This window comes from Triturus cristatus, chromosome 6 (genome assembly GCF_964204655.1).
Source record: "Triturus cristatus chromosome 6, aTriCri1.1, whole genome shotgun sequence".
NCBI classification, from domain to species: Eukaryota; Metazoa; Chordata; class Amphibia; order Caudata; family Salamandridae; genus Triturus; species Triturus cristatus.
In genome coordinates this window covers 1735283902-1735309593 of record NC_140589.1, presented here as the reverse complement: position 1 = coordinate 1735309593, position 25692 = coordinate 1735283902, and the positions used below count along the sequence as shown (strand labels likewise).

At 43.9% G+C, this 25692-nt stretch overlaps 1 protein-coding gene across 2 annotated transcripts in view; it reads right to left on the bottom strand.

The window, feature by feature from the left end:
- Positions 1–25692, bottom strand: part of MIA3 (MIA SH3 domain ER export factor 3) — a 348169-nt gene that overhangs the window by 78274 nt on the left and 244203 nt on the right. For both annotated transcript variants that reach the window (XM_085612967.1, XM_085612968.1), the window contains exons 10-16: positions 10271–10359; positions 10114–10191; positions 9921–10031; positions 8103–8174; positions 5190–5294; positions 2549–2671; positions 2337–2460 (exon numbers count right to left, since the gene is read on the bottom strand). In XM_085612967.1, the coding sequence (XP_085469093.1) occupies positions 2337–2460; positions 2549–2671; positions 5190–5294; positions 8103–8174; positions 9921–10031; positions 10114–10191; positions 10271–10359 (702 nt within the window). The remainder of the gene's footprint in view (positions 1–2336; positions 2461–2548; positions 2672–5189; positions 5295–8102; positions 8175–9920; positions 10032–10113; positions 10192–10270; positions 10360–25692) is intronic.

The following is a 25692-nucleotide window of genomic DNA, read 5'->3' as shown; positions in this document are numbered from 1 at the left end:
GTTTCTCCTTTCTATATATTTTGGAAGAACCATTCAGGATGGATGGACAAAAAGAATAAATTAGCATTAGTTATCAAAGCTTAATGTGCATCTCCAGGAATTACAGTGGGTAACCGTCTTAAGAATATGCACTAAATGTAGGTAGTTGAGTACTTCAAAATACTTATCTTTGTTTGGCATGTAGTAAGGGTAAATACATCTACCATTCATTCTATAAACCTCATTTGGACTTTATCAAGACTGAAATCATACAGACCAGATATTTTCCAGAGGATCATTATGCAATTTAAGTTCTAAACTTTGTCCATGGGCATTTTGATTTACTTTGGTACTAATTTAAAACATTGTGCCTTGAATCAAACAGAATTTCTCCTTTGAGCTTCACTTGAAGCTAAAAGAGGGCTTTTGGAGTTATGAAACTATAATAGCTCTACTCAATAGAAAACTAGATAGAAGATTTTTGTAAACTAGCAACACTTTAGAAATCCATGGACAAATATGATTCAGTTTGGAATGGATTTGAAAATCTATACAATTCAACTATAGAGCCTTTAAGTTTCATGCAAATGGATGGGTTAATTCATAGATCTGTACATCATCTACCTTTTTTCATATTTGTGTATGTGTGAGTACTTTGATAGCTACCTAGGTAAATACCTCTAAAGGGATTTCATAAATGGTGGATCCTTTCCTTTACACCTATTTAATCTAAACGTTTCTGGTGTGTTTAGCTGTTAGGTTTATAGAACGAAACTTTGCATAGTCTAAAGCATATTGGTATGCTAATGTACTCTCCTTTTAGGTTTTGTTAAATTGTGAAAAAAACTACATTAAAGAAATACTGAGTTCTCCTGTGTGTACCTTTTAACATAGTTCAGAAAACTGAATCTGAAAAGGTAGATGATCTGATGGTGGACTTCAATACTTCTTATTTCTACTTGCTTTACCTCTCAGGAAAAACATGTTATGGTAACTAAAAGATTCTTTCTTTACTTCTCAAAACTTAGCATCGATAAACCAACAAAAACATTTATCCTCAGCATAGATTTAAATTGTATTTGGCAATGTCTTTTCAAAGTACTTGCTGGGAACACTTATTCCTGATTCAAATAAAGTACTTTCTATATGACTACTCTTCAGAGCAGCCCAGTCTGGCTACTGTACGTTTGCACATGGAATGTGATGTTTTATAGCACATTTCATACCAGAACATAGCTGTTTGATTCTAGGGAACTGTTGCTTTTTCTACAGATACCTAAAGCTCAGCCAAGCTTAAAGAGGTTTTCCAGAAAAGTATATCTGCTATATATAAATAAATAACAAACCCTTGGGCAACAGAATACATAAGGTTTATTTATAAGGATAATGACCACTGATAGTCCAGTCTGTGATTAACACATAAAAACCCTGACTGGATTCATCAATCAGACCTGCAAACTGCTGGAAAGATTCATTGGTAAAGTGAACACCAACATGCCAACCTTTCGCACCAAGTACTCCAGAGACCCCCCCCCCCCCCACCCCCCCGAGAAGAGGGTTCAAATCTGCTTGGAAATTTTGATAAGCTACATAACATGCTATGCAATTCAGGTTTTGGTGTATTTTTAGGTTCTGGGATCTATACTTCCTTGCAGTAAGTGCAGGTCTGGTTTTGGTGTGGACACTTTTTCCAAAGGGTCAATCTAAGCAGTCCTGCTTTATGCTTTGCTGCACAGCGAACATAAGCCTCGCCCATTTATGTGAAAATGGGAGGCAAGCACAATAGCTACTAAGGTGCTACAAGGACAAACTACCTCAGCAGGTACCATCACCTCAAATCCATACTTCAATCCAACTTCTGCAAAATTTCAAAGAATGTCTATAAGTGTTGGATATGGTACAACAGTATCCGTTGGAGCTCCTAAAGGGCATGTGTACAATTACACCCTCCTTACCCCACTGTCATCTGTTGCTTATTAGAAGAGAACGGGCAGCGACCAATGGGGAACATGTTCATGTGGTTGTGAGGACTTTTAGGCTTTCAGAGCACCCATTTTATATGGAAAAATATAGATTTCACACATTTGCATTCCATCAGCAAACTACCTCAGTTGGCGGGGATTACGCATGTTGAAGCAGGAGGAGGACTACAAGGGCTGTTTTTGATGATCCACAGCTTGCAGTTGATATGGAGAGGTCAAAAATAGAAACTTTAAAGTCAGCTTTTATCTACTCTAGTGGGTCATACTGTTTTACCAAACTCCACAAAAAAGTGGTTGAATAAAGCAAAAATGTAGAGGTAAATGAATAACAATTACTTATGAACCCCTGTAACTGTAGATGCTATAAGATTGTACCTGGACAGTCGCCATTGGCCAGATCACCACCTCCTTTGTCCCAGCTATTGTCTTCGTCTGCCTGTGGCTCAGAGTCACAGAAAGCATCAATCTGCTTCAGCTGCATTATGCAATTGCTCAAGACCTATTAGAAACATAAAATGGTATTAAACAGAACGGTCCAATCCCTATACTTTGCAAGCTAGCATGCTGTATAACCACTAACAACTTACCTCAATTTCATTTTCTTTGTAGGCAAGGGCTTCTTCCATATCTTTCTGAGACTTGTGATATAATTTTATTTGCTCACTTAGCTCGCTGTGTCTCTCACTCCAGCCTTCTGCTTCTTTTAGTAGCTGGAAATTAAAGCAACATGTTTGCCATTATTCAAAGGCTTTTGATAGCAGCAATTCAAGAACTACTCCTGATATATACTACGAGGATGATGGCTAAAAAAAAACCTCAACAACGATGGGGGCATCGGTTCGGTACATTACCATTCATGCAGTATAACACTTGTAACATTACACAGGTTACTAATTAATGTGATAACGTACACAAAGGTGTGAGTTGTTTGCATGGGTTGCAATGGCAGCACATTATGGTAGTCCGGGGTTAATTTCTTTTTAAATATATATATATTTTTTAACACACTTCATATGTTTGCAAAACATAAGTAAGGAAGAACAAGTACTCTTTCCACGACCATACTTATTCACTTTTTCTCAAGGCTGGTTTTTATTAACTTACTGGGTCTAGTTTCACACTTAAACATGACTTGAATTTCATTGGCAGCTTCTACAGCATGGTCAACAACACAGTCTCCAATTTATGCAAAGCATAAGATTTTCTTAATTTACAGATTTAGATTGTTGTGTAAGGCAATATACACATCTGTATGCATGTACACATGGTATCTATATATGAACACCTGGGTAAATGTACATATACTTGGTCTAGACGATATATGGTTGCATGATATCTTTTTTCAAGTAATCTTCATTGTATTCATAAACACAGCATAGAATAGCAAGGTGATCTCTTCCAGTTATATTAATGGAAAGAGTTGAGGGATTCTAGAACCAAACGGATTCTTTAACCCATGCTTCTCCAACAAGTGGCTCGTGAGCTACTGGTAGCCCCCCAGCTACTTATAAGTACCTCTCTTGTGTGTATCCCACTCACCTAAACTAGAAACATTTTCTTTCTTAAATGAATATATGTATTCCAAAATTAAAAAGCCTGCATTTGCACAACTCATTAGCTTATATTTGAAGGAAAATGGTTGAATTTCCAAAATGTATTTAAAGTTGATGTCTTTATTGATAAATCATGCAGTGTCGGAGAGCCTTGTTACTAATATTACCTTGGTGCCAGGAGCATTACAGCTATGGTTGTTATGTATTAGCCATGTAGAGGTTTTCCAGATTGACAAAGCCTTTTACATTAGTGCTGGCAACTATTGCTATGAACTGTGGTGATCACTGCTAGTAATCTTGCATCGGGTAGCCACTTATGTAATCTTGTCTGATGTGCTTACTATTACAACACTAATGTTAGCAACTCTGGATGATCTGCACTGAACATAACTACCTCTAATTACAGAAATGGTTCAAGACCCCTCTTTTAACCCTTTGTTCAGGACCACAACATCTGGCTCAGCAGTGCTTTAACCTTCGAAATGCATGTACATCTGGGATATCTTATTGCTGTAAGGTGTATCCCATTCGCTCCCAATGTCTTCATCGTCTTTATGTAGGAAGAGATCACTTTCCTTCTCCACAGTGTGTTCATGTATACTAATGAAGAGAACTTAAAAGGGAGCTTTTTCTCTCCACTTTGAAAAATGTTCCGGGATGCCACATGTAGGCAGGGCAATTCAGTATTTCTGCTTTTAATTAAGATAATATTGATATTACAGCTAGCGACTTTTTCATATTGTCTTATCTTAGTTGAAGGAGTTTTTTGGCACCATGGTTTGAACTTTCTGGGTAAAAGCTTCCCAAGTTTTCTGATAAAACACCAATTCTATACATCAAATAATCTCAAGGGAAATCAAATTCAACAGAGATAGCTTAAATTGAAAAGCTCCTTCCTTATAACAACAAATGACCCACCAGAGGGTCTTTAATGTAGATTCATAAGTTAATCAACACAGAATAGTTTCCAGTAAGAATCTTGTCTGGCATCAGAGATTAGTTTAAAAATAATAAATGTGGGAATAAACCCTCACTGCAGCAGTTATCCCTTTTTATGTTTATATGTCTGTTATAGTTTGCTGTTACTTAAGAGTTGGATCACTGCCTGTTATTTTAAACCTTATAACCTAATCATATGATTTAGAGATCATACAAGTGACCTACTAATCTTTGGTAGGTAGGTGGTGACCAACAGAGATCTTAACTAACCTTAAAATAGGATCATTTGTGGCTCTTAAAAAGCATTGATAAACAACTGGTATAAATGGTGACAAACACCTGTAGCAAACAAAGGTTAAAGGGCAAGTTAAATTAACCATCAATCTTATGTAGGAGTGGGGACCATCAATTCTTCTCAAAAGAGGGGCTAACCCTATGTTTGCCAATGAAATGCATACTATGCGAAAGGCTGAGTGTACCTTTTAATAAAAACATTCCAGTGACTCGTACATGGTTCACAGATTCCCAAACTTCCCCTCCCTTCATGTTTCTTTAATGGTGGTTTTATGACCACTTTCCCCCCTAACTCCTTGTGCCATAATCATTCTTGATCTTGCTTTGATACTACTCTTCTTTTGTCAATGTGCTTTTTGCCTGTAGCTAGAACGATTTTCCCACTTTTGGCCCCTACATGACACGAGGGTTTACCATAAAAGTTAAGTGTACAAATACTTACTTGCTCCTTACTCTTTTTGAGCCTGGAATTTTCCTCCTGCACGTGATGGAAATCCGACTTGATCTTCTGCTCACTCATCTTAGCCTCATTTAGGGCAATCTGCACCTGCAACATGTTAATGCGCTGAATTACCACTGTGTCCTCAAGTTCCCATCAATGTGAATAATGCAAACAAGTCACAAAACGAGGCTTTTACACTTACACCACAAATCTCTTTCTTCTACAAAAAGAAACATTAGCAACAGTACACATTAAGCTTGTTGTCGTCCAATATTTGCGGTTGGTGTATCAGTCATTTATGCTGGGATGCCGCTCCTAATGAGAACTGTATATGAAAAATGCCTGCACAAGGCACATAAAGCAAAAGGACTGACTTTAACCAGAATGAAAAGATACAGGAGAAGCAAGGGAGATGTGGATTCTCCTTCCTCAGGAAGTAAAGCAAAAGGATGATGGTAAGTGTATGCATGTTTATGGGGACTACAACATACTGTGTGAACCAGGAATGAAAAAGGTAAAGATAGGTGCTAGAGTCACATTTTGCCATAATTGTGATGTAGGAAGCTGGCTCTGTATATACTATACCAAAGTAAGGTATAGTGTGCAAAGAGTACAGTGGATCCCCAAAGGTAAGCAGAGGTAAAAGTAGAGAATACCTTACTCTCCATTTGTGGTAGTGTGGGTGAGCAGTAAGGCTTTATCAGAGGTAGTGTATAAAGCATTTATTGTACACACTCAGGCAAGAAATGATTTTAAACACTCAAAGACTGCGCTCTTACCAATTGTTTTGTATACAAATATTTATTTGTTGTATTTTATTTTTAGGACCAAGCAGGACTTGGTACAGGTAAGTGGAATTATACTTTTCAAGACAGATTGATCAACAAGCAAGCTGGATGAAAAGGACTTTTGTTACAGGTTTGTAAAATATTCAAATACAGTTGAAATTACTGATGGACTACTTTTTAGACTACTTTTTCTACTCAGTGTGATATGCCTAGATATCACACTGAGACACTTCCTAAATGAAAGTAAAGTAAAACAGTTTTCACAAAAACAATTTCTTATGTTTCCATACAAACACCCTCAACACTTAGAAGTTTTTCAGAGGAAAACATTCAATGCAATCCTATGGGGAAAAAATATGTTATCGGTTTGCAGGTAAGTAAATGGTCTTTGGGGTCGAGTTTCTTGTGTTAGAACAAGAAGGGTCGAGCATACACTCAAAGAGCACCATCAGCGGCACTAGGGCAGCCGGGTGCAGAGTGTTGTGGACCGATGTTATCCAATGGGGGGTAGGGTGCTTCTGATTGATGGCTGCTCATGTGCACGCCACTTGGATGTGGGAGCAAAGCTCCTAGGGTTAAGCTCAGGGCCAAGGGGGATCGGAGTTAGCACACAAGGTGCACCCACTTTGGCACAGGGGTGGCCAGGTGCAGAGTGCTGATTTTGCGTTGGATGCCCTGTTTTCAATCGGAGTTGCTGATTTTGGCTGCAGGCTCGGTCCAGTTAGTCTTCCGGGAGGAACGAAGAGCTGGGCAGGTAAGTTGTAGGGCTTGGGGATGTATGTCCTCTTCTCCAGGGCACAGGGCTGCTAGATGCAGGGGTGCTTTTTGAGGTCCGATTTCACCTTACCGGGTCACTCGCGAAACGGGTGAGGTTTCCGTGCAAAGGCTACAGGCGATGTCGGGGAGTCCTGAGGGGTCAACCCAGGGTGGACTCAGACTCTGGGGCTCCTCGCTAGAACCGGTGGGCACTCGTGCCGTATGTGTCGGGTGCAGTGGTGGTCCAGGCGTCGGGTTTCTTTGTCCTCGACAGGCCCGGAGTCTTTCTTTGGTGATTCTTTTGAACAGAGCTGCTGTTTACAGGAGATTTGGTCTTTGTTGAAGGCAATTGGTCACCTGAGGGGTCTGGAGGTCGTTGGCTACTGACCACGTGGAGGAGTGGGCACACTCCCTCACACAGATTTGAGAGTGCCTTCCATCTGCAAGATGGCGGGCACTGAACAGTGGGCTTCACCTCGCCTCCCCCACCTGAGGGGTGGTGTTGGCAGAGGTGGGCACACCTTCAAGGCTGTTCTAATTTTTCCCGCCTGTCTTCCCGCCGAAAAGGAGGAGAGACAGGAAGGGGGCCTGCTCCTCATAGCAGAAGAGGCTGAGGGTCGTGTTACAAAGGTGGCATCGCTGGCACAGTTGGCTCTTCCTGACCTGGGGGAGGTGTGACCACCTCTGCCCAGGAAAGGATTTGTTTCTGGGCCCAGGGAGCAAAGGCTCCCATCCCAGGGGTCCAGAATCATGTCTCGAGGTGGCAGGCTGGTGTTTACCAGTCAGAGAACCCACCAGAGGCTGGTAGTTTTCCAGGGGGGAATCTCTATGATGCCTTCTGAGTGCATGGTATAATAAATCCCACACTGGCATCAGTGTGGGTTTATCATGCTGAAAGGTTTGCTAACAAACTTCCCAGAATTCAGTAAAGACATAATGGTGCCGTGGAGTTCATAAACAAAAACTTCCACACCTTTACTGCACTTACAATGTCTGAGAATGGACTTAGACACTGTAGGGGTACAGTGCTGATGCAACGGTACCCTCCCCAGTGGTATAGTGCACCCAGCTAGAGGGGTGTCTTACCTATACCATAGGCAGTGAGTTGGAGGCATGACACACACCCTTTCTGTGTCTTATGCACTATGCACAACAAAAGACTCATGATGGCTTATGTGTAGAGCTACTAGCTCCTCCCTCAGTGTCATATAACTGGGTGTGTAAACAAAAAGCAAGACTTAATGTCTGCCACTGTCATCTGATGGCATCCACCATGAGTTTACAAGTTAAGGAGACAATGTAAAAGTATCTGGTAATTTTCTTTTAACCACACAACAGAATCATGAAGGAAAGAACAAAAATGACTCACCTCTGAAAGTTCAACTGAGTGCTGCGCAAGCATTTCCTGCAGTTTTTCCACAGACTTCTGAGTTTCAAGAATCTACTCAAATGAAGTAAAACTTTAAATTAAAATACACATTTTTATTTCCTACCATACATTTTACATGTTCTTTCACAGGATCAGCACTTTAGTTGATAAACTCAGATGTTTTAAGCAAGCAAAACACAAAAAATACCCATTGCTGATGGTGAGCAGGAACACCACTTACATTTTTTTTAAATGCCATCGGTAAAAGATGTCACAGCGTATCTCAAAACCCAAGCAGATATAAAAAAAAACAATATTCTAAAATACCCTTCGTAGGTGATGGTTAGCAATGGAATACTGGATACATAGAACCCCACAGAGTTGTACTTCCTACTATTTCTGTGCATGGCAAAGGTGTGACTTAAGTAACATAAAAAATGGATTAATGGGATTTTGCTCATCACCAAACTCTAGGATTCATTCCATCATTTACAAAAGAGGCAACAAATAGCTGCTTCAGCAGCTATTTAACAGGCAGGATGGTATCAAAAGCAATTTAGTCCCTTTATGTACACTTTCCGTTTTGAAAATATATCCCCTAGAAAGGCAAAGTAAGTCAGAATTACGTTCTTTCGGAATCTCACAAAGTAGTTGTATCACAGTAGAGCAAAAAAAACGCAAACAAAAGGCAAATTATCATTCATTACGAATGCCATAATCAAAAGCGGCAGTCTACAGATTGATTTCACGGTCACTTAATAAAATAGAATACACAGTATTAACACACTGTGTTTATAAACTGTAACCTCTTTTATGCCGGAGTCCCTTTGGGGCCACAAGTAAGCAGCTATGCAACTATGTTACATAAGGGACAAAAAAAACAATAACAGAGCAGGATAGTAAATATGTTCGCGAAGAGAGATAGGTGTATTGTCGCTTCTGAATGGCTGAAGGGGCATTCAGTCAGTAACAAGGACCTTTCTAATAACCTTTAGGACCCGTCAGTTACCTCTGAATAAAGCGGAAGGTGGAAGAGAAACCAACTTAAGTAATAGAAAGCCATACAGGGGCTAGAAGAAGAAGTAGCAAAGTCTGCACTATTAGTCCATAATCAAGGTCTTGATACTATGACTTCTGCTACTAGGCTCCTCTTTGCACCAGAAGTCACTTTGGGCCTTTACTCACTGCTTTGTTTATGGTCGATGACCTAGTTCTCAATCTAGAGGAAAACTTCATGCTGCAGAAGCAATAATATGCATCACTGCAGAAATGGAATTTATCAAAAAATTAGTTGTGGCTTCCGGAGTAGTTAAAAGGCACTCAACACCTTAAGACAACTGTAAGGAAATGTTTATCACTTTATAGAGCTATAAAATAATTAAATATTCAAACTTTATTAAGACTGGATCACCGTACAAATTTTAAGTGGGATAGGTGAACGGTTTTTAAAGTTAAATACCTGGTAGTGAAACTTTTACCCTGGGGTGGTTTTAGATGCACGCGTGATTACAGTATTTTAACAACTAATTAAAACTGCCATCATGCATTTATGTGTCGGTAATAAAAAAAAAAAAAACACACAACAAGGAATCATGCAAGTCGTTTTTCAGCATATAAAATTTCACTTGTGTTCCCGGCTCCGAATTAAAAGAATCCTTCTAATTGACACTGCCTATCCACAAACTAGGCTGCTGATCATTAACTTCAGATGAATAGCTATAAACATCCATACATTACTTCAGGACAAATAAAACTAGTGTCCAGAAGAGTTGGGCATTGGGCAACAACATTTTGAAAAGCAGCTCATGGTATCCTTACATTATCTTGTTTCTTCTTTCTTTGCTTTCTCTCAGTCTCCAGATCTGCCTGCAAGTTCCTGACTTTAGTCCCCAGCTGCTGGTTGACATCCTCCAGGCCTTTCACAACTTCCTAGAAGGTGAATGAAGCTACTGTCACATCAAATAATGCTTTATATCCAGCCTGTTGCTTCTCAAGCTACACTGCTACCTACCTTCAGCTCCAAAGCTTCAGTCGAGAGGTCAGTATTTTCTTTCCGAGCTTCCTTAACCGACTGCTTTGCTTCTTTAATCTAAATGCAGAGCAAACAAAAGTGCTTAGGAAGGAGGATAAACGAACTGCACTAAGAAGAAGAATGCAACATTACCAACCTTCTTCTCATAATCCGAAATCTTCTGCAAAATATCAGCTTTTTCCTGTATGAGTATTTTTATTTTTTCAGCAAGTTGTTTTTCGTTTACTAAAACAAAGCAGAATTAAATACAACAGTGTGAAGACACGCATATCCAATATGATCCTTAAAGAAAAAATGCAAAGCTCAAACATAACATTTGCAATAACTGCCTGATAAAAAAAGCAATTTATGAAATCTAATAAATACCACTGAAAACAAAATGCAAGAATGGATATTGCTATTTATTGGGGTATTTTTTTAGCCAGCGCTTGGGTCACCAGAGATGCTTCACTGCACTGGATGGGAGTCGGGAAAGGGATGCAGTTAGAGCGGATTAGGTGGCGTGCAAACAAGTTAAGTAATCTAAGCCCCATAACTGTATTTGCAGAGCAAATGCAAAAACTACATACTACTGAAAGAAGGCAAACATAGGAATTTTAACATTCACTAAAAGATGAAGGATCATTAATGATCTTAATTCTCTTCTCATCTTTCTGCTTCAAAAGTGGTATGGCTGCATTTGGTGTAACAAATGAAGCACTTGTGATTCCTGGTCTGCTTATTGTCTATTCATTAACAAGCATATCATTTGAGAAACTAGCCACTTATCTGATCTCGTATTTCGCAGTTCTAATACTTTAAGCTTTGACAGCGCGTTTACTATTTAAGACAGGACAAGGACAAGTATTGCCCACAGAACAATGCTATTTTGTAAGGGTAAGCATGTCCACATAGATATTTGTATCAATACTATCATGGCAATTTAAACGCTAAGCTGAAAAAGCATAACAAGAGCATAAAGAACGTTAAACCGGTTTGTGTCCTCCTACAGGATTGATGCAAACCTCTGCCAGCAGTTTTATAACCCACGAAGAACCACAGTTCATGTGTCTGATACGCAGAGCTGGCCACAGACATCTTTTACAGTCCGATCCAATCGATTCTTTTATAGTCCTGGGCAGCTAGTGTTTTAGTATAGCGATCCAACAAGCTCAATACTCTAGGCACCAGCCTCATTTCAGACAATATTTTAACTTTAGTCTACGATCTCATTTTGAGATTTTTACATATAGTAAAAGCATGGAATGCCAAAATAGTAACAGCTTTGACCGTACCACTCCTTCTCATGCTTAGTCAAGCCATGCTGGGTTGCTAAATAATTCACTTGTTTTTCCTGAGGAAATCTCTTCTAGGACTACGCTGTGGGTAGAGGCAGTAGGAGACTGCGACTAAGAGGGATGGAGGAAAGTTGTGCCTTTAGTGGATTTGTTTGTGAATTTTTATCAACAGTCCCTCTATAGAATATACCAAAACGAGGTATATTGTGTAGAGAGTCTAGGTATCTCTTATGAGCGGACAGGGGCTTGGTTTAACAATCCCAAGGTAATCTTTTTGTGGTAAGGTGGTCGTGCAGCCTTAGGCTTATCAAGGAGTGTTAGACATGTGTTGCTTACACACAGTCAATAAATGATACACACATTCAATAAGGGAAGTCACACAAATCTAAAAAGAATAACATGTATTTTTATATATTTTAAGGCACCAAGAATGTTGTTATTGGGTGTGCACTTTTTAAAATAGCAGGTTGGCAGAAAACCGGTATTGTCCCTAATGCTGCAATGTTATTTACCCTATGAAGAAAAACAAATATACTGCATACGGGTACTTCGCAGCGACTTACAGGACCAGTCTTCTGATGGTAAGGTAAGTATGGGGCAAGGTCCTAGGCAGTACCAACAGGTCACCTCGGTAGTCTCTGGAGTGGCCGGGTGCAGAGGTGCTTTTCAGCATCGGGTGGCAGGATGGTTTCCACGGAAAAGGTCCTGGGAAAGAGAGTCTGGGACTGAGGGGCCAGTCTGGTTGAGCCCATGGAGGCTCGGTCTTTGAGATACTCGTTGTAGGAAAGTGACCCTCTTTGACAAAGTCACCCCTACTTTTTGCCTGGTATCTGATGCAATTGTGACAGAAAGTGCACCAGGTCCCCAGTGCCAGATCTCTTTCCCTAAACACTGTACAATTGTTCCCGAACTGGCAAAACCTTTAGCACCCTGCAAGTCCCTAGTAAATGGTACCCCTCATACCTAGAGCATGGAGTACTAAAGAGGGTCTCTAAGGGCTGCAGTATGCATTGTGCCTCCCTAAGAGACCCTACCAGCGCAGACATGCCCTTGCAGGCTGCATGCCAGGGAGCAGAGAAAAGACACAACATGGTACATCCCCTGTGTGTTATGTCTGGGACACTGCATGCAGTATAGGTAAGTCACCTTTACAGCAGACCTTACAGCCCTAAGGCATGATGCACTGCATGAGCAGATATGCCCCTTTGATGTCCAAGTGAACAGGAAAGCCATACTGAGTGCTTGTGCGGTTATATTGAAGAATACGCTACACAGCAGGTAAGTTGATGCAGCCTTTATTCACTGACCATCCGCTCTCACAACAATGAAAGACTTCACCTGAACATTCTAAGGTGAGCTCCCTAGGGTCATACCATATACTGGAAGGGGAGGGGGGGTTTGGAACATACCAACTCACTATAAGTATTACAAGATTATAACACATCTCCCTTTGACAGGATATAAAAGGACATTATTTCACACAGTGTTTATAACTCTGTCTTTGCTCCAAGTTTGTCCGTTCTCCAAACGAACTACACTCTTACTTGATCTTTCCACCCTTTGTGGAGCTCCGAATTTGCTCGTTCCAGGTTGCACCCTACCAGGTTTCCTAACGCACACTTTGGTGTGAGGTTTCACCTCCACTTCCCTTGCTCCATGTTTTACATCATACCATGACTTGTACTTCTGTTGATGAGATTCTACTCGTTCCTCGGCACGATCTAAGTCAGGCACAACACTCCTTCCCCCACCCAACCACTTCGGGTTCATTTTGGTGCTGGGCTCCCTTCCTCTAAGAAACACAAACGGAGACAGCCCTGTAACCCCATTGGGCGTGGTGTGATATGCCCACATGGATTCTCTCAATGCTTCCTCCACATTCAACCCATTTGCTATGGCTAGTTGTATGTGTTCCTTGATCATGCGATTTGCCCTTTCCACCAATCCATTGGCTTTCGGGCAATAGAGAGCAGTCCTTTCATGTTTTATATTGTGTTCCTCCAAAAACTCTCTCATAGTCTCAGAGACGAACTGCACTCCATTGTCCGTTACCAAAGTGGCTGGTATCCCTTCATACACAAAAACGTTTTTTAGAAATGCAATAAGATTGCTGGTCGTGGTGGACGCTGTGAACTTACAATTCACCCAGTGGGAGGTGTAATCCACCAACACAAACAAGAATCTCTTCTGTGGTCCAAGGATGTCCATGGGACCCACTATGTCCATGGCCAGCTTGGTCCACGGAATCATCGGCACATTGACTGGGGCCAAAGGAGCCCTGTGAATGATTTTGCTCTTGTCGCTTCTCGCACAGCTGACACATTCCTTTACTGAGTGTTCCACCATCGAATCCATTCTGGGGAACCAAAAACAGCTTCTCACCTTGTTTTTAGTTAGGCTCCTGCCCAAATGCCCTTCATGGGCCAGGTCTATGATCCTTTCCCTCAACCCTTCCGGTGGAACAATTCTCTCACCCCTGTGTAAGCGACCCGCTATAATCGAGAGTTCAAATCTGACTTCCCAGTAGTCTCTGACTTTGTCAGGAACTTCTGAAATCTTCTCCGGCCACCCCTTGACAATGAGCTCTTTCAACATGTCCATTGTCTTATCTGCCTTCATGCTCTTTTCCCATTCCACATCTGTCAGCGAGGGTAAATGTACCGCGCAAATGGGCACATCGAGTACCTCCTCACTCAATTTTCCCTTGATCGGTAACCTTGACAAGTAATCTGCAATCACATTTTCAGGTCCCGGTAGGTACTCAACTTTGAAACAAAAGTTCTCCAAACCCAGCACCCACTTTCTAATTCTTGGAGACATGTTCTGCGCCTGCTTCGGCGAAAACATGAAGGTAAGAGGCTTGTGGTCCGTGTGTATGGTAAACTTGGTTCCCCACAAAAAAGACTTAAAATGGTGTACCGCCCAAAAACACGCCAATGCCTCCCTCTCGATGACAGAGTAATTGTGTTCTGCCTCGCTCAAGGTGCGTGATGCAAACGCTATTACTCTCTCCTCGCCTTCACCTTTTTGGGACAACATGGCCCCCAATCCCTTGCTTGAGGCATCCGTGGTTAAAATGGTTCTCTTTTTGGGGTCGAAAGAACCCAGTGCTGGTGACTCCAGTATGCGCTTCTTTATCATCTCAACCATGCCACTGTGTTCTTCCTCCCACACAAATGCAGTATTCTTCTTAAGAAGCTCACGTAAATCCACACACAATTCCGCAAAATTTCTGACAAATTTAGACATATACTCCACTAAGCCCAAAAATGACTTAAGTTCTTCCTTGTTCGTTGGGTGTGGGGCATCCCTTACGGCCTGGACTAAGCTGTACTTGGGTCTGAACCCATCTTTGGTGATGGTGTGCCCTAAATAGTCCACTGACGTTACCTTTTTTCTACACTTGTCCAGCTGTACCGTCAAACCTGCATCAGATAGTCTGCGACACACTGTATGGAGGGTGGCATCGTGTGCTTCCTCCGTTTCCCCATACATCAGGATGTCATCTTGGAAGCAGTGTGTTCTTGACTCCTTTTAATACCTGCTGCATTATTTTCTGAAATACTGAGGCTGCTGAGGCGAGACCGAAAGGCATTCTTACAAACATAAATGCCCCAAAAGGCGAGGTGAACGCTGTCAGCGGTCTCGACTCGGGATGCAGTTCCACTTGGTGGTACGCTCTGGACAGATCAATTACAGAAAAATAACATGCCTTACCCATGGTGCTTATCATCTCATTGATGTTGGGGAGAGGAAACCTCTCCACCCAAATATTCTCATTTAAAGAGCGAAGGTCCACACACAAACTAATGCCCTTCCCATTGCCCTTGGATGCCAAAACCAAAGGCGCAAGCCACTCCGTGGCCTCAATAGGTTGTATGACCCCTATTTCACATAGTTTATCAAGTTCTTCCTTGAGCGTCTCCCTCAGGTGGAAAGGTACTGATCGTGCTTTGTGAACCACAGGTTTTGCTCCAGCTCTAATTTTAATTTTGTGCTGGAAATCACGTAGTTTACCCAACTCCTCATTGAAGAGCTTGGGGAACATCATCTGTAAACCCTCCTCTTTGCTAACTCTGTCGATCATGATCACCTGATTTTCTTTACTGGGATCTAGTATAATGCCTAATTGCCTTTGGTGTTGCCACCCCATGAGATTGGCCCCACGTTCTACAATGTACACATTACCCTTTGTGGTCCTCCCATTAAAATCTATGTGGCTGTTCAACATGCCTACTAGGGAAATGGGATCTCTTGTGCACCCTTCAGGTGTGATGTCAGGAGTTTCTAATACTTCTCTCGATCCGCCCAGTGATTCCACAAAATCTTGTACATTTATCAACGTGAAAGGGGAACAGGAATCTGCAAACACCTCCAGAGGTTTGTTATTAAACAGTACAATACATTTGGGGTAGTTCTGTTTTGCCCCCACAGCCATGCTCCTCACCTGGAAAATGTACTTGGCATGAGGTTCCTCCCCATTACTTACCACGCTCACAGTGTTACTTATCCCCTCTCTGCACACCCTTGCTAGATGTCCCCTCCTATTGCATTTTTTGCACATGACACTTCTGGCTGTACACACTGGATTATTGGCTAGATGGTTACTGCTGCCACACCTATAGCATTTTAAATTACTAACTTTATGGGTTTGAGCCTCCTTCGTGCCCCATTTATCTGACACTTTTAACACCTCTTTACTCTGCTCTTCCACCTGTACAGACGCTACTACATCCTCTCTAACTTTCATTTCTTTTACACATTTCGCAGTATGCTCCACGGACTGAGCAATGGCCACAGCGTCTTTCAAGGTGGGATTCTTCGCCAATAGTTTCTCTTGGATCCTACTACTATTCGTGCACCTAACTAATTGGTCACGTATGAGTGAGTCATTCAGCTCCCCAAACTCACACAACTGCGTTAGCCCCCTTAAAGCTGCAATGTAATTAGAGATAGATTCACACTTCCCTTGAACTCTGCTGAAAAATTTGTGTCTCTCCAACACCACGTTGACCTTATCCCCAAAATGTGACTCCAATTTCATCAATGTCACATCAAAAACATCAATGTCATCCTCCTCCTCCAACTCTGGTTCCGGAAGAGTCTCATAAACCTTGCGATCATGCACGCCTAAATTATGCAGAAGAATGTGCTGTTTCCTCAATGCTGAAAACCTTTCACCTCCCATGGCAATCAGGTAGGATTCGAACAGTTTTGCCCAATCTTTCCAGTGGATGTCTGGGTCCCCACAGTCATTCAAAAAGGACGGGGGTTGGCTCATGCCTGGTGTGCCCATGAGGACTGACTAAAAACTTCTTACAGAACGGAGGACAAGGAACGCCTTTTGGAGATAGGTAGTGAGACTTAAAGTTCCACGGAAGGCTTTACGGTGGATACCACCTTGCACACTTATTTCCCGCTCATGAGACCCGTGTGACAGTCAATGAAGAAACTGCCCGGTTTATGTGCTTCACGGGTTCGAATATGGGTGGCACACCTATAGCAGTCGCCTCCTTGCGACACTGCCCAGACCTTTCTCACTCCCCCCACGCAGATCAGATGATTTCGCTGGACTAACCCCAGTCACAATGTAAAAGGCGCCCGATGCCGCTCCTGACTGGCCTTAGCGTAGTTATCACAAAATGCGGTGGTTCCCCCTCCCTGGGTTACAGGACGGAAAAGTCCTCCCACACACTGCCAGAAGAACTCAAAGGGGGGGCCCTGAATAGACTCACCAGGCTCACACGAAGATCTCCAGGGAATCGACACCGGCTTGCAAGCGGCTGACGCACCGAACAAGCTGCCTGAACACCCTGGGCTGAGCGGTCCTCAGAGGCTGGAGCGCCGGATCTTCAGAGAGGAACTGCTTCACCTGACTGAACTTCCTGGGCTGTACGGTCCTCAAAGGCTGGAGCGCCGGTTCTTCGAAGAGGAACTGCTTCACCCGCTGACTGAACTTCCCGGGCTGCGCGGTGGAATAAACAGGAACTGCTTCACAGGACGTCCACAAGTTGCAGAAATTTCACTGCGGCTGATAGTGTGCGCTCTTCCCACACAGATCCGCTATAACACAATCTCAGCCTGAGATCTCTTCCGTCACAGACTGGGGCTGACTCGCTTCTCTGCCTCACAGGAACGCCTGGAAGTCGATCGTCACCACGGGGTAAGGAACCTGAAGCACAACCTGCCCTTGCTGTCCCACAAGTATTCTTGTACCTGTGACGAACGCAGGGACCTGGGTGATATTCTTCGTTATCCACGCCGCTGGGAGTTTACAGCGGGTCACAGAACGAGACGCCTCCTTCCTCCTCACCACTGCTACACCCGGAATCCACCTGGCATATCGTAGTGTACTGGCACCCCACAGCGATGAGTACCCAGTAGGTCAAAACGACCGACGAGCCACGATCTCCTTGGACTGCATGAAATCTTGAGTCTGTTGACCACCAGATAAAGCTCTACAGATGCGCCGTCCTCACAAAAGGTGCCCTTTCACTCTTAAAGGTACTAAACTCCTGCTGCTTCGAGAGAATAAACAGAGGGGAGATGGTCAGCTGCCCCCTTCGCAGCTCGTCGCCAGTGTTATATTGAAGAATACGCTACACAGCAGGTAAGTTGATGCAGCCTTTATTCACTGACCATCCGCTCTCACAACAATGAAAGACTTCACCTGAACATTCTAAGGTGAGCTCCCTAGGGTCATACCATATACTGGAAGGGGAGGGGGGGTTTGGAACATACCAACTCACTATAATTATTACAAGATTATAACAGCTGTACATTAGTAAATACGAGTTCCTCACTGAAACTAGAGGTGTTTGGTATCAAACATCTCCTATTAATAAACCTTCACTGATTACAGTACTGGATTTATTAATACATGACCCAGAGGGCAACTTAGAGGTGCCCCCTGAAAACCTACAGACTACTAGTGTGCTGGCTGACTGGTGTAGAACAGCCTGCCACCACATACAGTTATCTGATTTCCTGCAGGTCAAAGCCCGTGCTCACTGAGGGCATAAACATTGCCTGGGATGACTGGAGAGGTCATTTCCTCCAAGCAGGATGGCTATGTGAGTAGCATATCAAGGCAGGAAGCTTTAAAGGCATCTGCCACCTTTGATATGCGACCCAAGGCTTCCCCAGACAGGGGAAATGCCACCGGCTCATTTCGCACCAGGACAGGTGGGAAAATGAGCTAGTCAGCAGGCGTGGTCTCAGGTGGGCTACCGGAAGAGGGCACAACTTTTAGAATTCCACCTTCGTAGTTTTGGCGGAATTAGGCTTTCTGGGTCAGGGTTATGCCCACTTCCCACAGGATGTAGTCATATATAGGGTGTAGACACCCTAAAGATAAGTAGCCCATTGGCCACTACCCGTCACTCCCCGTAACACCACTAAATTGAGTATTTAGGTGTCCCCTTTGAGAGAAGGGCACAGAGAGCCACAAGACTCCAACGACTCCAAGAAGAAGCAGCCGTCGAGGGACGTCAGCACCGCAGAGACCCACTTCCAGAGTGGCCCGGCTGTCCTGATTTTTGCACCCTCAACTGGCGAGACCGGCAATTGCAAGGCTCCAGGACGCCCAAAGCTCAGCCAACCTTTTTGCTCTGCACCCGAGCCCTCCAGCCTTGACACCGACTGTGCTTCCTTGTCCCCTGCCGTCCCTTGTAACCCGAGCCCGCTGTTGGGAGCTCCCGGACTTGTCCCAAAGTCCCCCTCTGCAGCCTGTTTCTAGGTGGCCCCTCCCTTCTCTTTACCGTTGGAGGGCACACAACTACCAACGCGTCCATCACCTCTGCAACCAGACGCCCCAGGGCAGGTAACGAGAATCTGCTGGTAGTACTTTGGACCTTGGCCACCTAAGACTCCAAGTCCCTAAAGAGACCCTCAGAAACCAAACGGAAATAATTGTATGCTATACATGCCATTTCTCCCATAGGAAAGCATTGTGCGTACAGCTGCATCCAAGTGAACATTTTACTTACCTGCTAAAATCAGCATTTTAAAAAGTACTTACTTGCTATTGAAGTTCTGGGTCTAAAAATGCACATAAACATAGGACTTCTTTTTCTAAATTGGTCTCAGATGTATTCTTGCGTGTGTGTCTGACTTGTTGCTTGTGTGTGACAACAAATGCCCATACTACCACAAAGAGTATTTGGGATATCATTTGTGCCTCTGAAAATCAATCAGGGTTTGTCTGGACTCTTTGCAAAGTGGACATCTTTTTGGTCCACTATATAAAGAGCCAGCTTCCTACACTCAGGCACGTAGGGACATAGTCGATCCACTTCTCCTCGGGCTGTAGGGCTCGGGTGCAGTGACTTTAGGCATCAGGTCCGTGCTGCAGAAGACACTGTTGTGGGGGCCTGCACAAAGAGAACGCAGGCGGAGACTGGAAGTCCAGTTTGGGCAAACCCAAGGTGGGGTTCGACTCCGGAGAGTCTCAGGACCTCGTTGGCATCATTGGCCCACTTTGACGTGGGAGGGAGGGCAGTGGTGCTTTTCCGTATCGTGTTTTCGGCGGTCCAGAGTCCTCACTGTTCCTATTGGGTGCCTGCAGGGGTGCAGCTTTACTACTCCACCAGAGATGCAGGTTGCTCCTTGAAGTGCTGGCAGTCCTCCCAAGCTTTTGGAGGTAGAGTAGCTGCACGACGAGTCGTCTTTGGTGCAATTGGCAGGAACAGCAAGCAGGCTGGTAGGGTTGGCACCAAATCAGTTACTGCTCCTCAGTTCTTGCTCTTCAGTGTTTTTCTTAGGTCGACAGAATCTTCTTTCTTGGTGTCTGGGGCTCCCCGAAATATTAGATTTAGGGGCATTATGGGGAGGGAAGAGTGGCAGCCTATGGGCTACTCACCCTTTGGCTCACTACACTCCCTATATGACCCCTTCCTGTGGGAAGTGGGCATAACCCTGTCCCAGAGTTCTTAATTCTGCCATCAATCGTCCTAAAGGGGGGCACATCAGGCAGCTCACCTTAGGGGTGTGTGGCCTGGTAGTGCACCACGCCTCCCAGCATACCTAATTTTCAAGATATAATCCACCAGAGAGAGACTTACAATGGTCGGGTCTCAAAACGTCTTCTACTAAGCACCCCCAGACCATGGAATACCGTATCCTGTGATCAGAACCTAATACCACTCACAGAGAATATAAATGATATGCTCAACCTGTTACATTGTTAAAACTGTCCCCATAGGATTATCATCTAAAGAAGAAGAACGCAGAGAGAGCGGTAGTAAGGTAGCAACATCCCTTAAAGAGTGTAGCATGGACACCCTCAAAGCAAGCAAATACTGGCAAAATCCACAAATCTCACCTTTATAATTCCTTGCCAATGTTTGTCTTTAAAGCATTATTTTTAAAAAGTCCAAGAAATATAACATCTCAAAATAATGCGGGGCAATGGACAGATGAAGGGCACTGTTGGAGGGTGATAGTGAGGGCATCATTGACTGACGAATCCTGGTGCACTGTAATGTCATAATTTATTATACTTTAAAAACGAATGCAATTGAATATATAATGAAAAATGTGTTGTAGAATGAATAATTTTTCACACATTTTCTTGAGGGGAGAACCCCTTCCCCCAGCACCAAACCCACTTTTAGTGGTCAGGCTCACTCGCTGCGCTCTTTATGCACTGTATGGGGGCTGGTCTGACACCATTTGCCAGGGTTACTCTGGGGTTCCAGTCCAGCCCTGGGAGGAGATATACACTTCTGACTCTATAGAGACTCCAAGGGACTTCTTTGAAATGGAGGATAAGATATATGTATTTGCTTCTAAACAAAAACATTCCCTCTCTGAACCTTACTAGAGATGCAGGTCCAGATAATCTCCCGACCATGCAAAGACACAAATGATGGACGGAATGCGGAATTGGTGGATCTAGTTGTTTTCCATAGTTTTCCAACGGATATTAACATGGGAATCTTCTGAAAAGTTGGAACGGGGCAATTATAAAAGCTATACCTGTGGCCGGAGATTCATTAGGACCGAACAGAAAACAGACATTTAAAATGTTTGCTAGACGTTGGAGAGGGGTGACCTCCCACGGACCATGGCCCAAGGAGAAATTTGTATGATCCTCAAACCAGGGGGTGATACATATGACCCGTCGTCCTACCGCCCGATCACCATGTTGAATACGGACGTCAAAATCCTAACGAAATTGTTGGCCACCAGGCTGGCTCCCCACATGGGGCATTTAGTGCACCAGGACCAATGTGGGTTTATCCCGGGGAGGAATACGGCAATGAATCTCAGACGTCTGAACCACATTCAGCATGAGGTGAGAAGTCGGGAAGAACGGACGGTATTGGTCTCTATTGATCTAGCCAAGGCGTTTGACACCGTGGATTGGGCGTACTTACAGGAGGTCCTTCGGAGGGTGGGCCTAGGGCCCAACTTTCGCCGGTGGATACAGATCTTATACAGCGCTCCGCGGTCAAGAGTGCGCCTGGGTGCTGCGAGGTCGGAGGAGTGGCGGCTGGGACGGGGCACGCGACAGGGATGCCCCCTCTCGCCACTACTTTTCGCGCTGGCGATTGAGCCGTTCGCTGTCACGATCCGGGCGGAAATGGAGCAATGGGGAATCCAGGTGGGGGGATACGCGTAATGTGATATCGCTCTATGCAGATGATGCCTTGTTTCATTTGAGGGCACCGACAGAGGCACTTCCAGTCTTGCTGCACCACCTAGACCGTTTTGGAGAGGCGTCGGGCCTGAGAATTAACCGCAGTAAATCTCTTATATTCCCGCTTTCGGGCTTTGAAGCAGTGCCCTACGAGGACCTGCCGGAGCTTGGGTTGCGCTGGGAACGAACAAGTTTCCAGTATTTGGGTATTCAAGTGGCCGCCACGGAGGAATTGGCGCTAGCACGAAATATAGATCGGGTAATTGCTTCGCTTCGGCAGTCTGTGACATTTTGGAACGCCCTGCCGCTTTCCCTAATGGGACGCTTGGCGGTAGCCAAGATGGTAATGCTGCCACGGACTTTGTACGTCCTTCAGAATACACTGTGCCCTCTCCCTCCTAGGGTTTTCCGGGCCCTCAATTCGCTGCTGACCTCCCTGCTTTGGGCGGGGGGACGCAGTAGGGTGGCCCTCAGGACGGTCGTGCGAGCCTTTGAGGAGGGGGGATTGGAAGCACCACGCTTTGATTTATATTATGCTGCACAGCTCCTCCCAGCAGCCAGATGGTTTGCAGACACGGATGTGTGGGAGACGCGATTACTGGCGGGAAGGGCTACGGCGAAGGAACTTCAATTGGCTTTGATGCGGGGGTCGGGAGCGGACGCTGCGTTGCCCTACGTGGTGACTCATACGGCACAGATATGGCATCGGTTTGTCGAACGGGTCTTGGGTGCGGCACCCTTCCATAGGGAGTTACCAATTTGGATACTGGCCCCCATGGTGGAATTAGAACGCCAGGTGTCCTACCGGGACTGGAAAGAGGGGGGTTGTGAAGTGCTGGCAGACCTGTACCCCTCGGAGACCTTCCTGTCATTCGAGCAAGCGGAGGAATTTTATGGCCTTAGTGGGGGACACTACCTACATTATCAAGGACTGCGTGCGGTGGTACGTTCGGTCTGACCGCAGTGCCCCCGATGACTCAGACCCTTCATGTACATGGGCCGCAGATTAATTGCATTGTTATATGCGGCAATGAAACTCGATTCGGCTCCTCCGGAGCCTCCTGGGAAGCGGACTTGAGAGAGCCATTGGAGCAAGGGCAACGAATGCGAATCGGAGCTTTGACGAGACGGGTGTCCTGTAACGCGCGGTTCAAGCTCACCCATTTTAACTTTATGCACCGCACCTACCTTACTCCGACGGCGCTGAGTAGATTTGGAACGGGCAGAGGGGACGACTGCCCTCGGTGCAGCGCAGCAGGGGCGGGATTTTTAAATTTGGCCTGGGACTGCCCGCTGGTAGAGAGGTTTTGGGTAGGAGTGGTAGGCCGCATCGCGGCCGCCACTGGCCTCCGAATCCAACGGACACCCCTACACTGCCCGTTAGCCCTGGTTCCCAAGCCGAGGAAACGGAAACTTCCCTATAAATTGCTGCAGTTAATGCTAGTTTTGGCGAGGCGTAGGGTCGCGATTACCTGGATGGGACGGAAGGCCCCGGAGCTTGATAGGTGGCTCAGGGATGTGAGGGAATGGACGCTGGCAGAAGAAACGCATATGCGGTGTTCTAGGAGGGACGAAAAATTGCAGGAGGACCTTCTGGCGTGGCGAGTTCTGTGTATGGAAGGATTGGCGGTGGAGGGGCAATTGTCGCAGAGTGAGTCGGAGGGAACAAGTGGAGAGTTGTATTCCCCGCTAATTTCTGAGGGGGAGGGGGGAGGAGATGACGGCGAGGCTACTCCTGTGCGGCACTGAGCGGGTCTGGACCGGATACTCACACGATATAGCCGGTGATCTGTCTCACTCTGAGGTACTATATAAGTATATGTGTTTTGTTTGGACCTGTATGTACTGCTTATCTCTGATGCAGGGGGGAGTATTAAGATTGTTTGTTTTAAAACGAAAAATAAAGTTTAAAAAAAAAAAAAATGTTTGCTGAGTCGCTTGAAAAAGTCAATGGTCCTGGCTATAGGAGTACATGTAAATGCAGCAGCCTGGTCTTATTTAGCTTGGGTTTATACTTTATTCACTTGGGTAAGGCTTGGCAATTCACATCAATGCTAAACTGCAGCTCTATATGGACAGCAAATAAGAAAATAAAAAATAAAAAGTTGAAAATGGGCACAAATGATGAGAACAGTTCTATCTTGGATATGTAGTGTGAGCCACATAAAATACATTGCCATACTCCAACGCTAACCCAATCATAGTCAGAGATAAAGGCCCTGATACAACAAGGTTCTAGGGAAAATGATTAATCTTATTTAATTTGTACAAGTCCTATCTTGTTTTTAGGAGGGTCTTGGTTAGGAGTTTCTGTATATCCATTTTTTAACAGTCACCGAGTGCAGAGATGAGACTGGGTTTATTAGAAAAGGGTTCAAACCTAATTTTCTCTCTATCAGAAATGATTATTACTATCCAGAAAAACAGGGGATATTATATTTGTGGCATGACAGCTAAATGTAAATAAAGTACTTATATTATTAGACTGTATTCGTTTATGGCAAATAAGGAGGTGAATTCTGAAGTCCATTTTAATCAAATGTGGTATAAGAAGGACATTGGATGTTGTGAAATGTTTTATTTCAAATGTTGGTTTTAGATGTCATTTTTGCTTTAGGGAGGTATTTAATTGCAGCAATCAAGTTCTTAGAAGATATTGAAAGTGATTTTATGCAATTTTCTTGCTCACTTTTGCATTTATTTTATTTACTGGATTAAATATGTCATTTTGTAAATTGTTGGTTTGTTGTTTAAAGTCTATGGTCTTAATACACTAAATTTGGTTGATTTTAGTTACAGCTCTGTTCTACCTCTGTAGAACACATGGACATCCACTCAGTATACTGCCAATAAGGTTTCAGATTGCTAAATGGGGCTAGGGGTGGGAAGCCTAAAGGCAGATGTGGGCAGTGTCTAAGTTGCCATCAAGTTAAACATTCGCCCAGAGGCGACAACAAGCCAGCTATCCAGTCAGTGTCTTACAATGCGAGCCTTGGACAAGAATTAGCAAAGCCATTAGGTCTCGCCTCTGCGAGAGCCATTTATTTATTTTATTTCAGCTGTGTTGTATAGCTCTATGGTTGTTCAGTATGTTTAACGCGTTATTCTAAATTGCTATGAAACAGCCATTATCTATTTATGCGTGAGGGATGGTTTGAGCTTTGAATTGCAATATGAAATGGAACACGAACAAGGCCTGTTTTAAAAAGTATTAAGATATAGTAAACACTGCATTTTTATGGGAGTTTAGGGCTGTTTTATATAGAGAACGGGATAGATAGTGGTAGATAATAGGTAAGGTGGATAATGGGTAGTTTGATAGTAACTACACATTATAGTGGAAAGGACTGTTTAATTTAAATTGATGAAATAATTTAATCTAAATTGATGGAAATTGCGATTATGGTGCAAATTATTTAACATGCACATGTAAAAAAGATGAATTAAATTTCATCTGTAACATTGCAAATGAAGAGCGGTGGGAAGCGCACTGTCCATTCAGTTTACTTTGAGAGAAGAAAGTGTGTGTGTATAACCGGCAAGCAAGTCCTCGACTTTAATAACAAGTGTGCTTGAACTAAGAATGAATGCTATTTGTTTTTAAGTACAACAAAAAATGTGTCAGTGAAGCTCATTTTT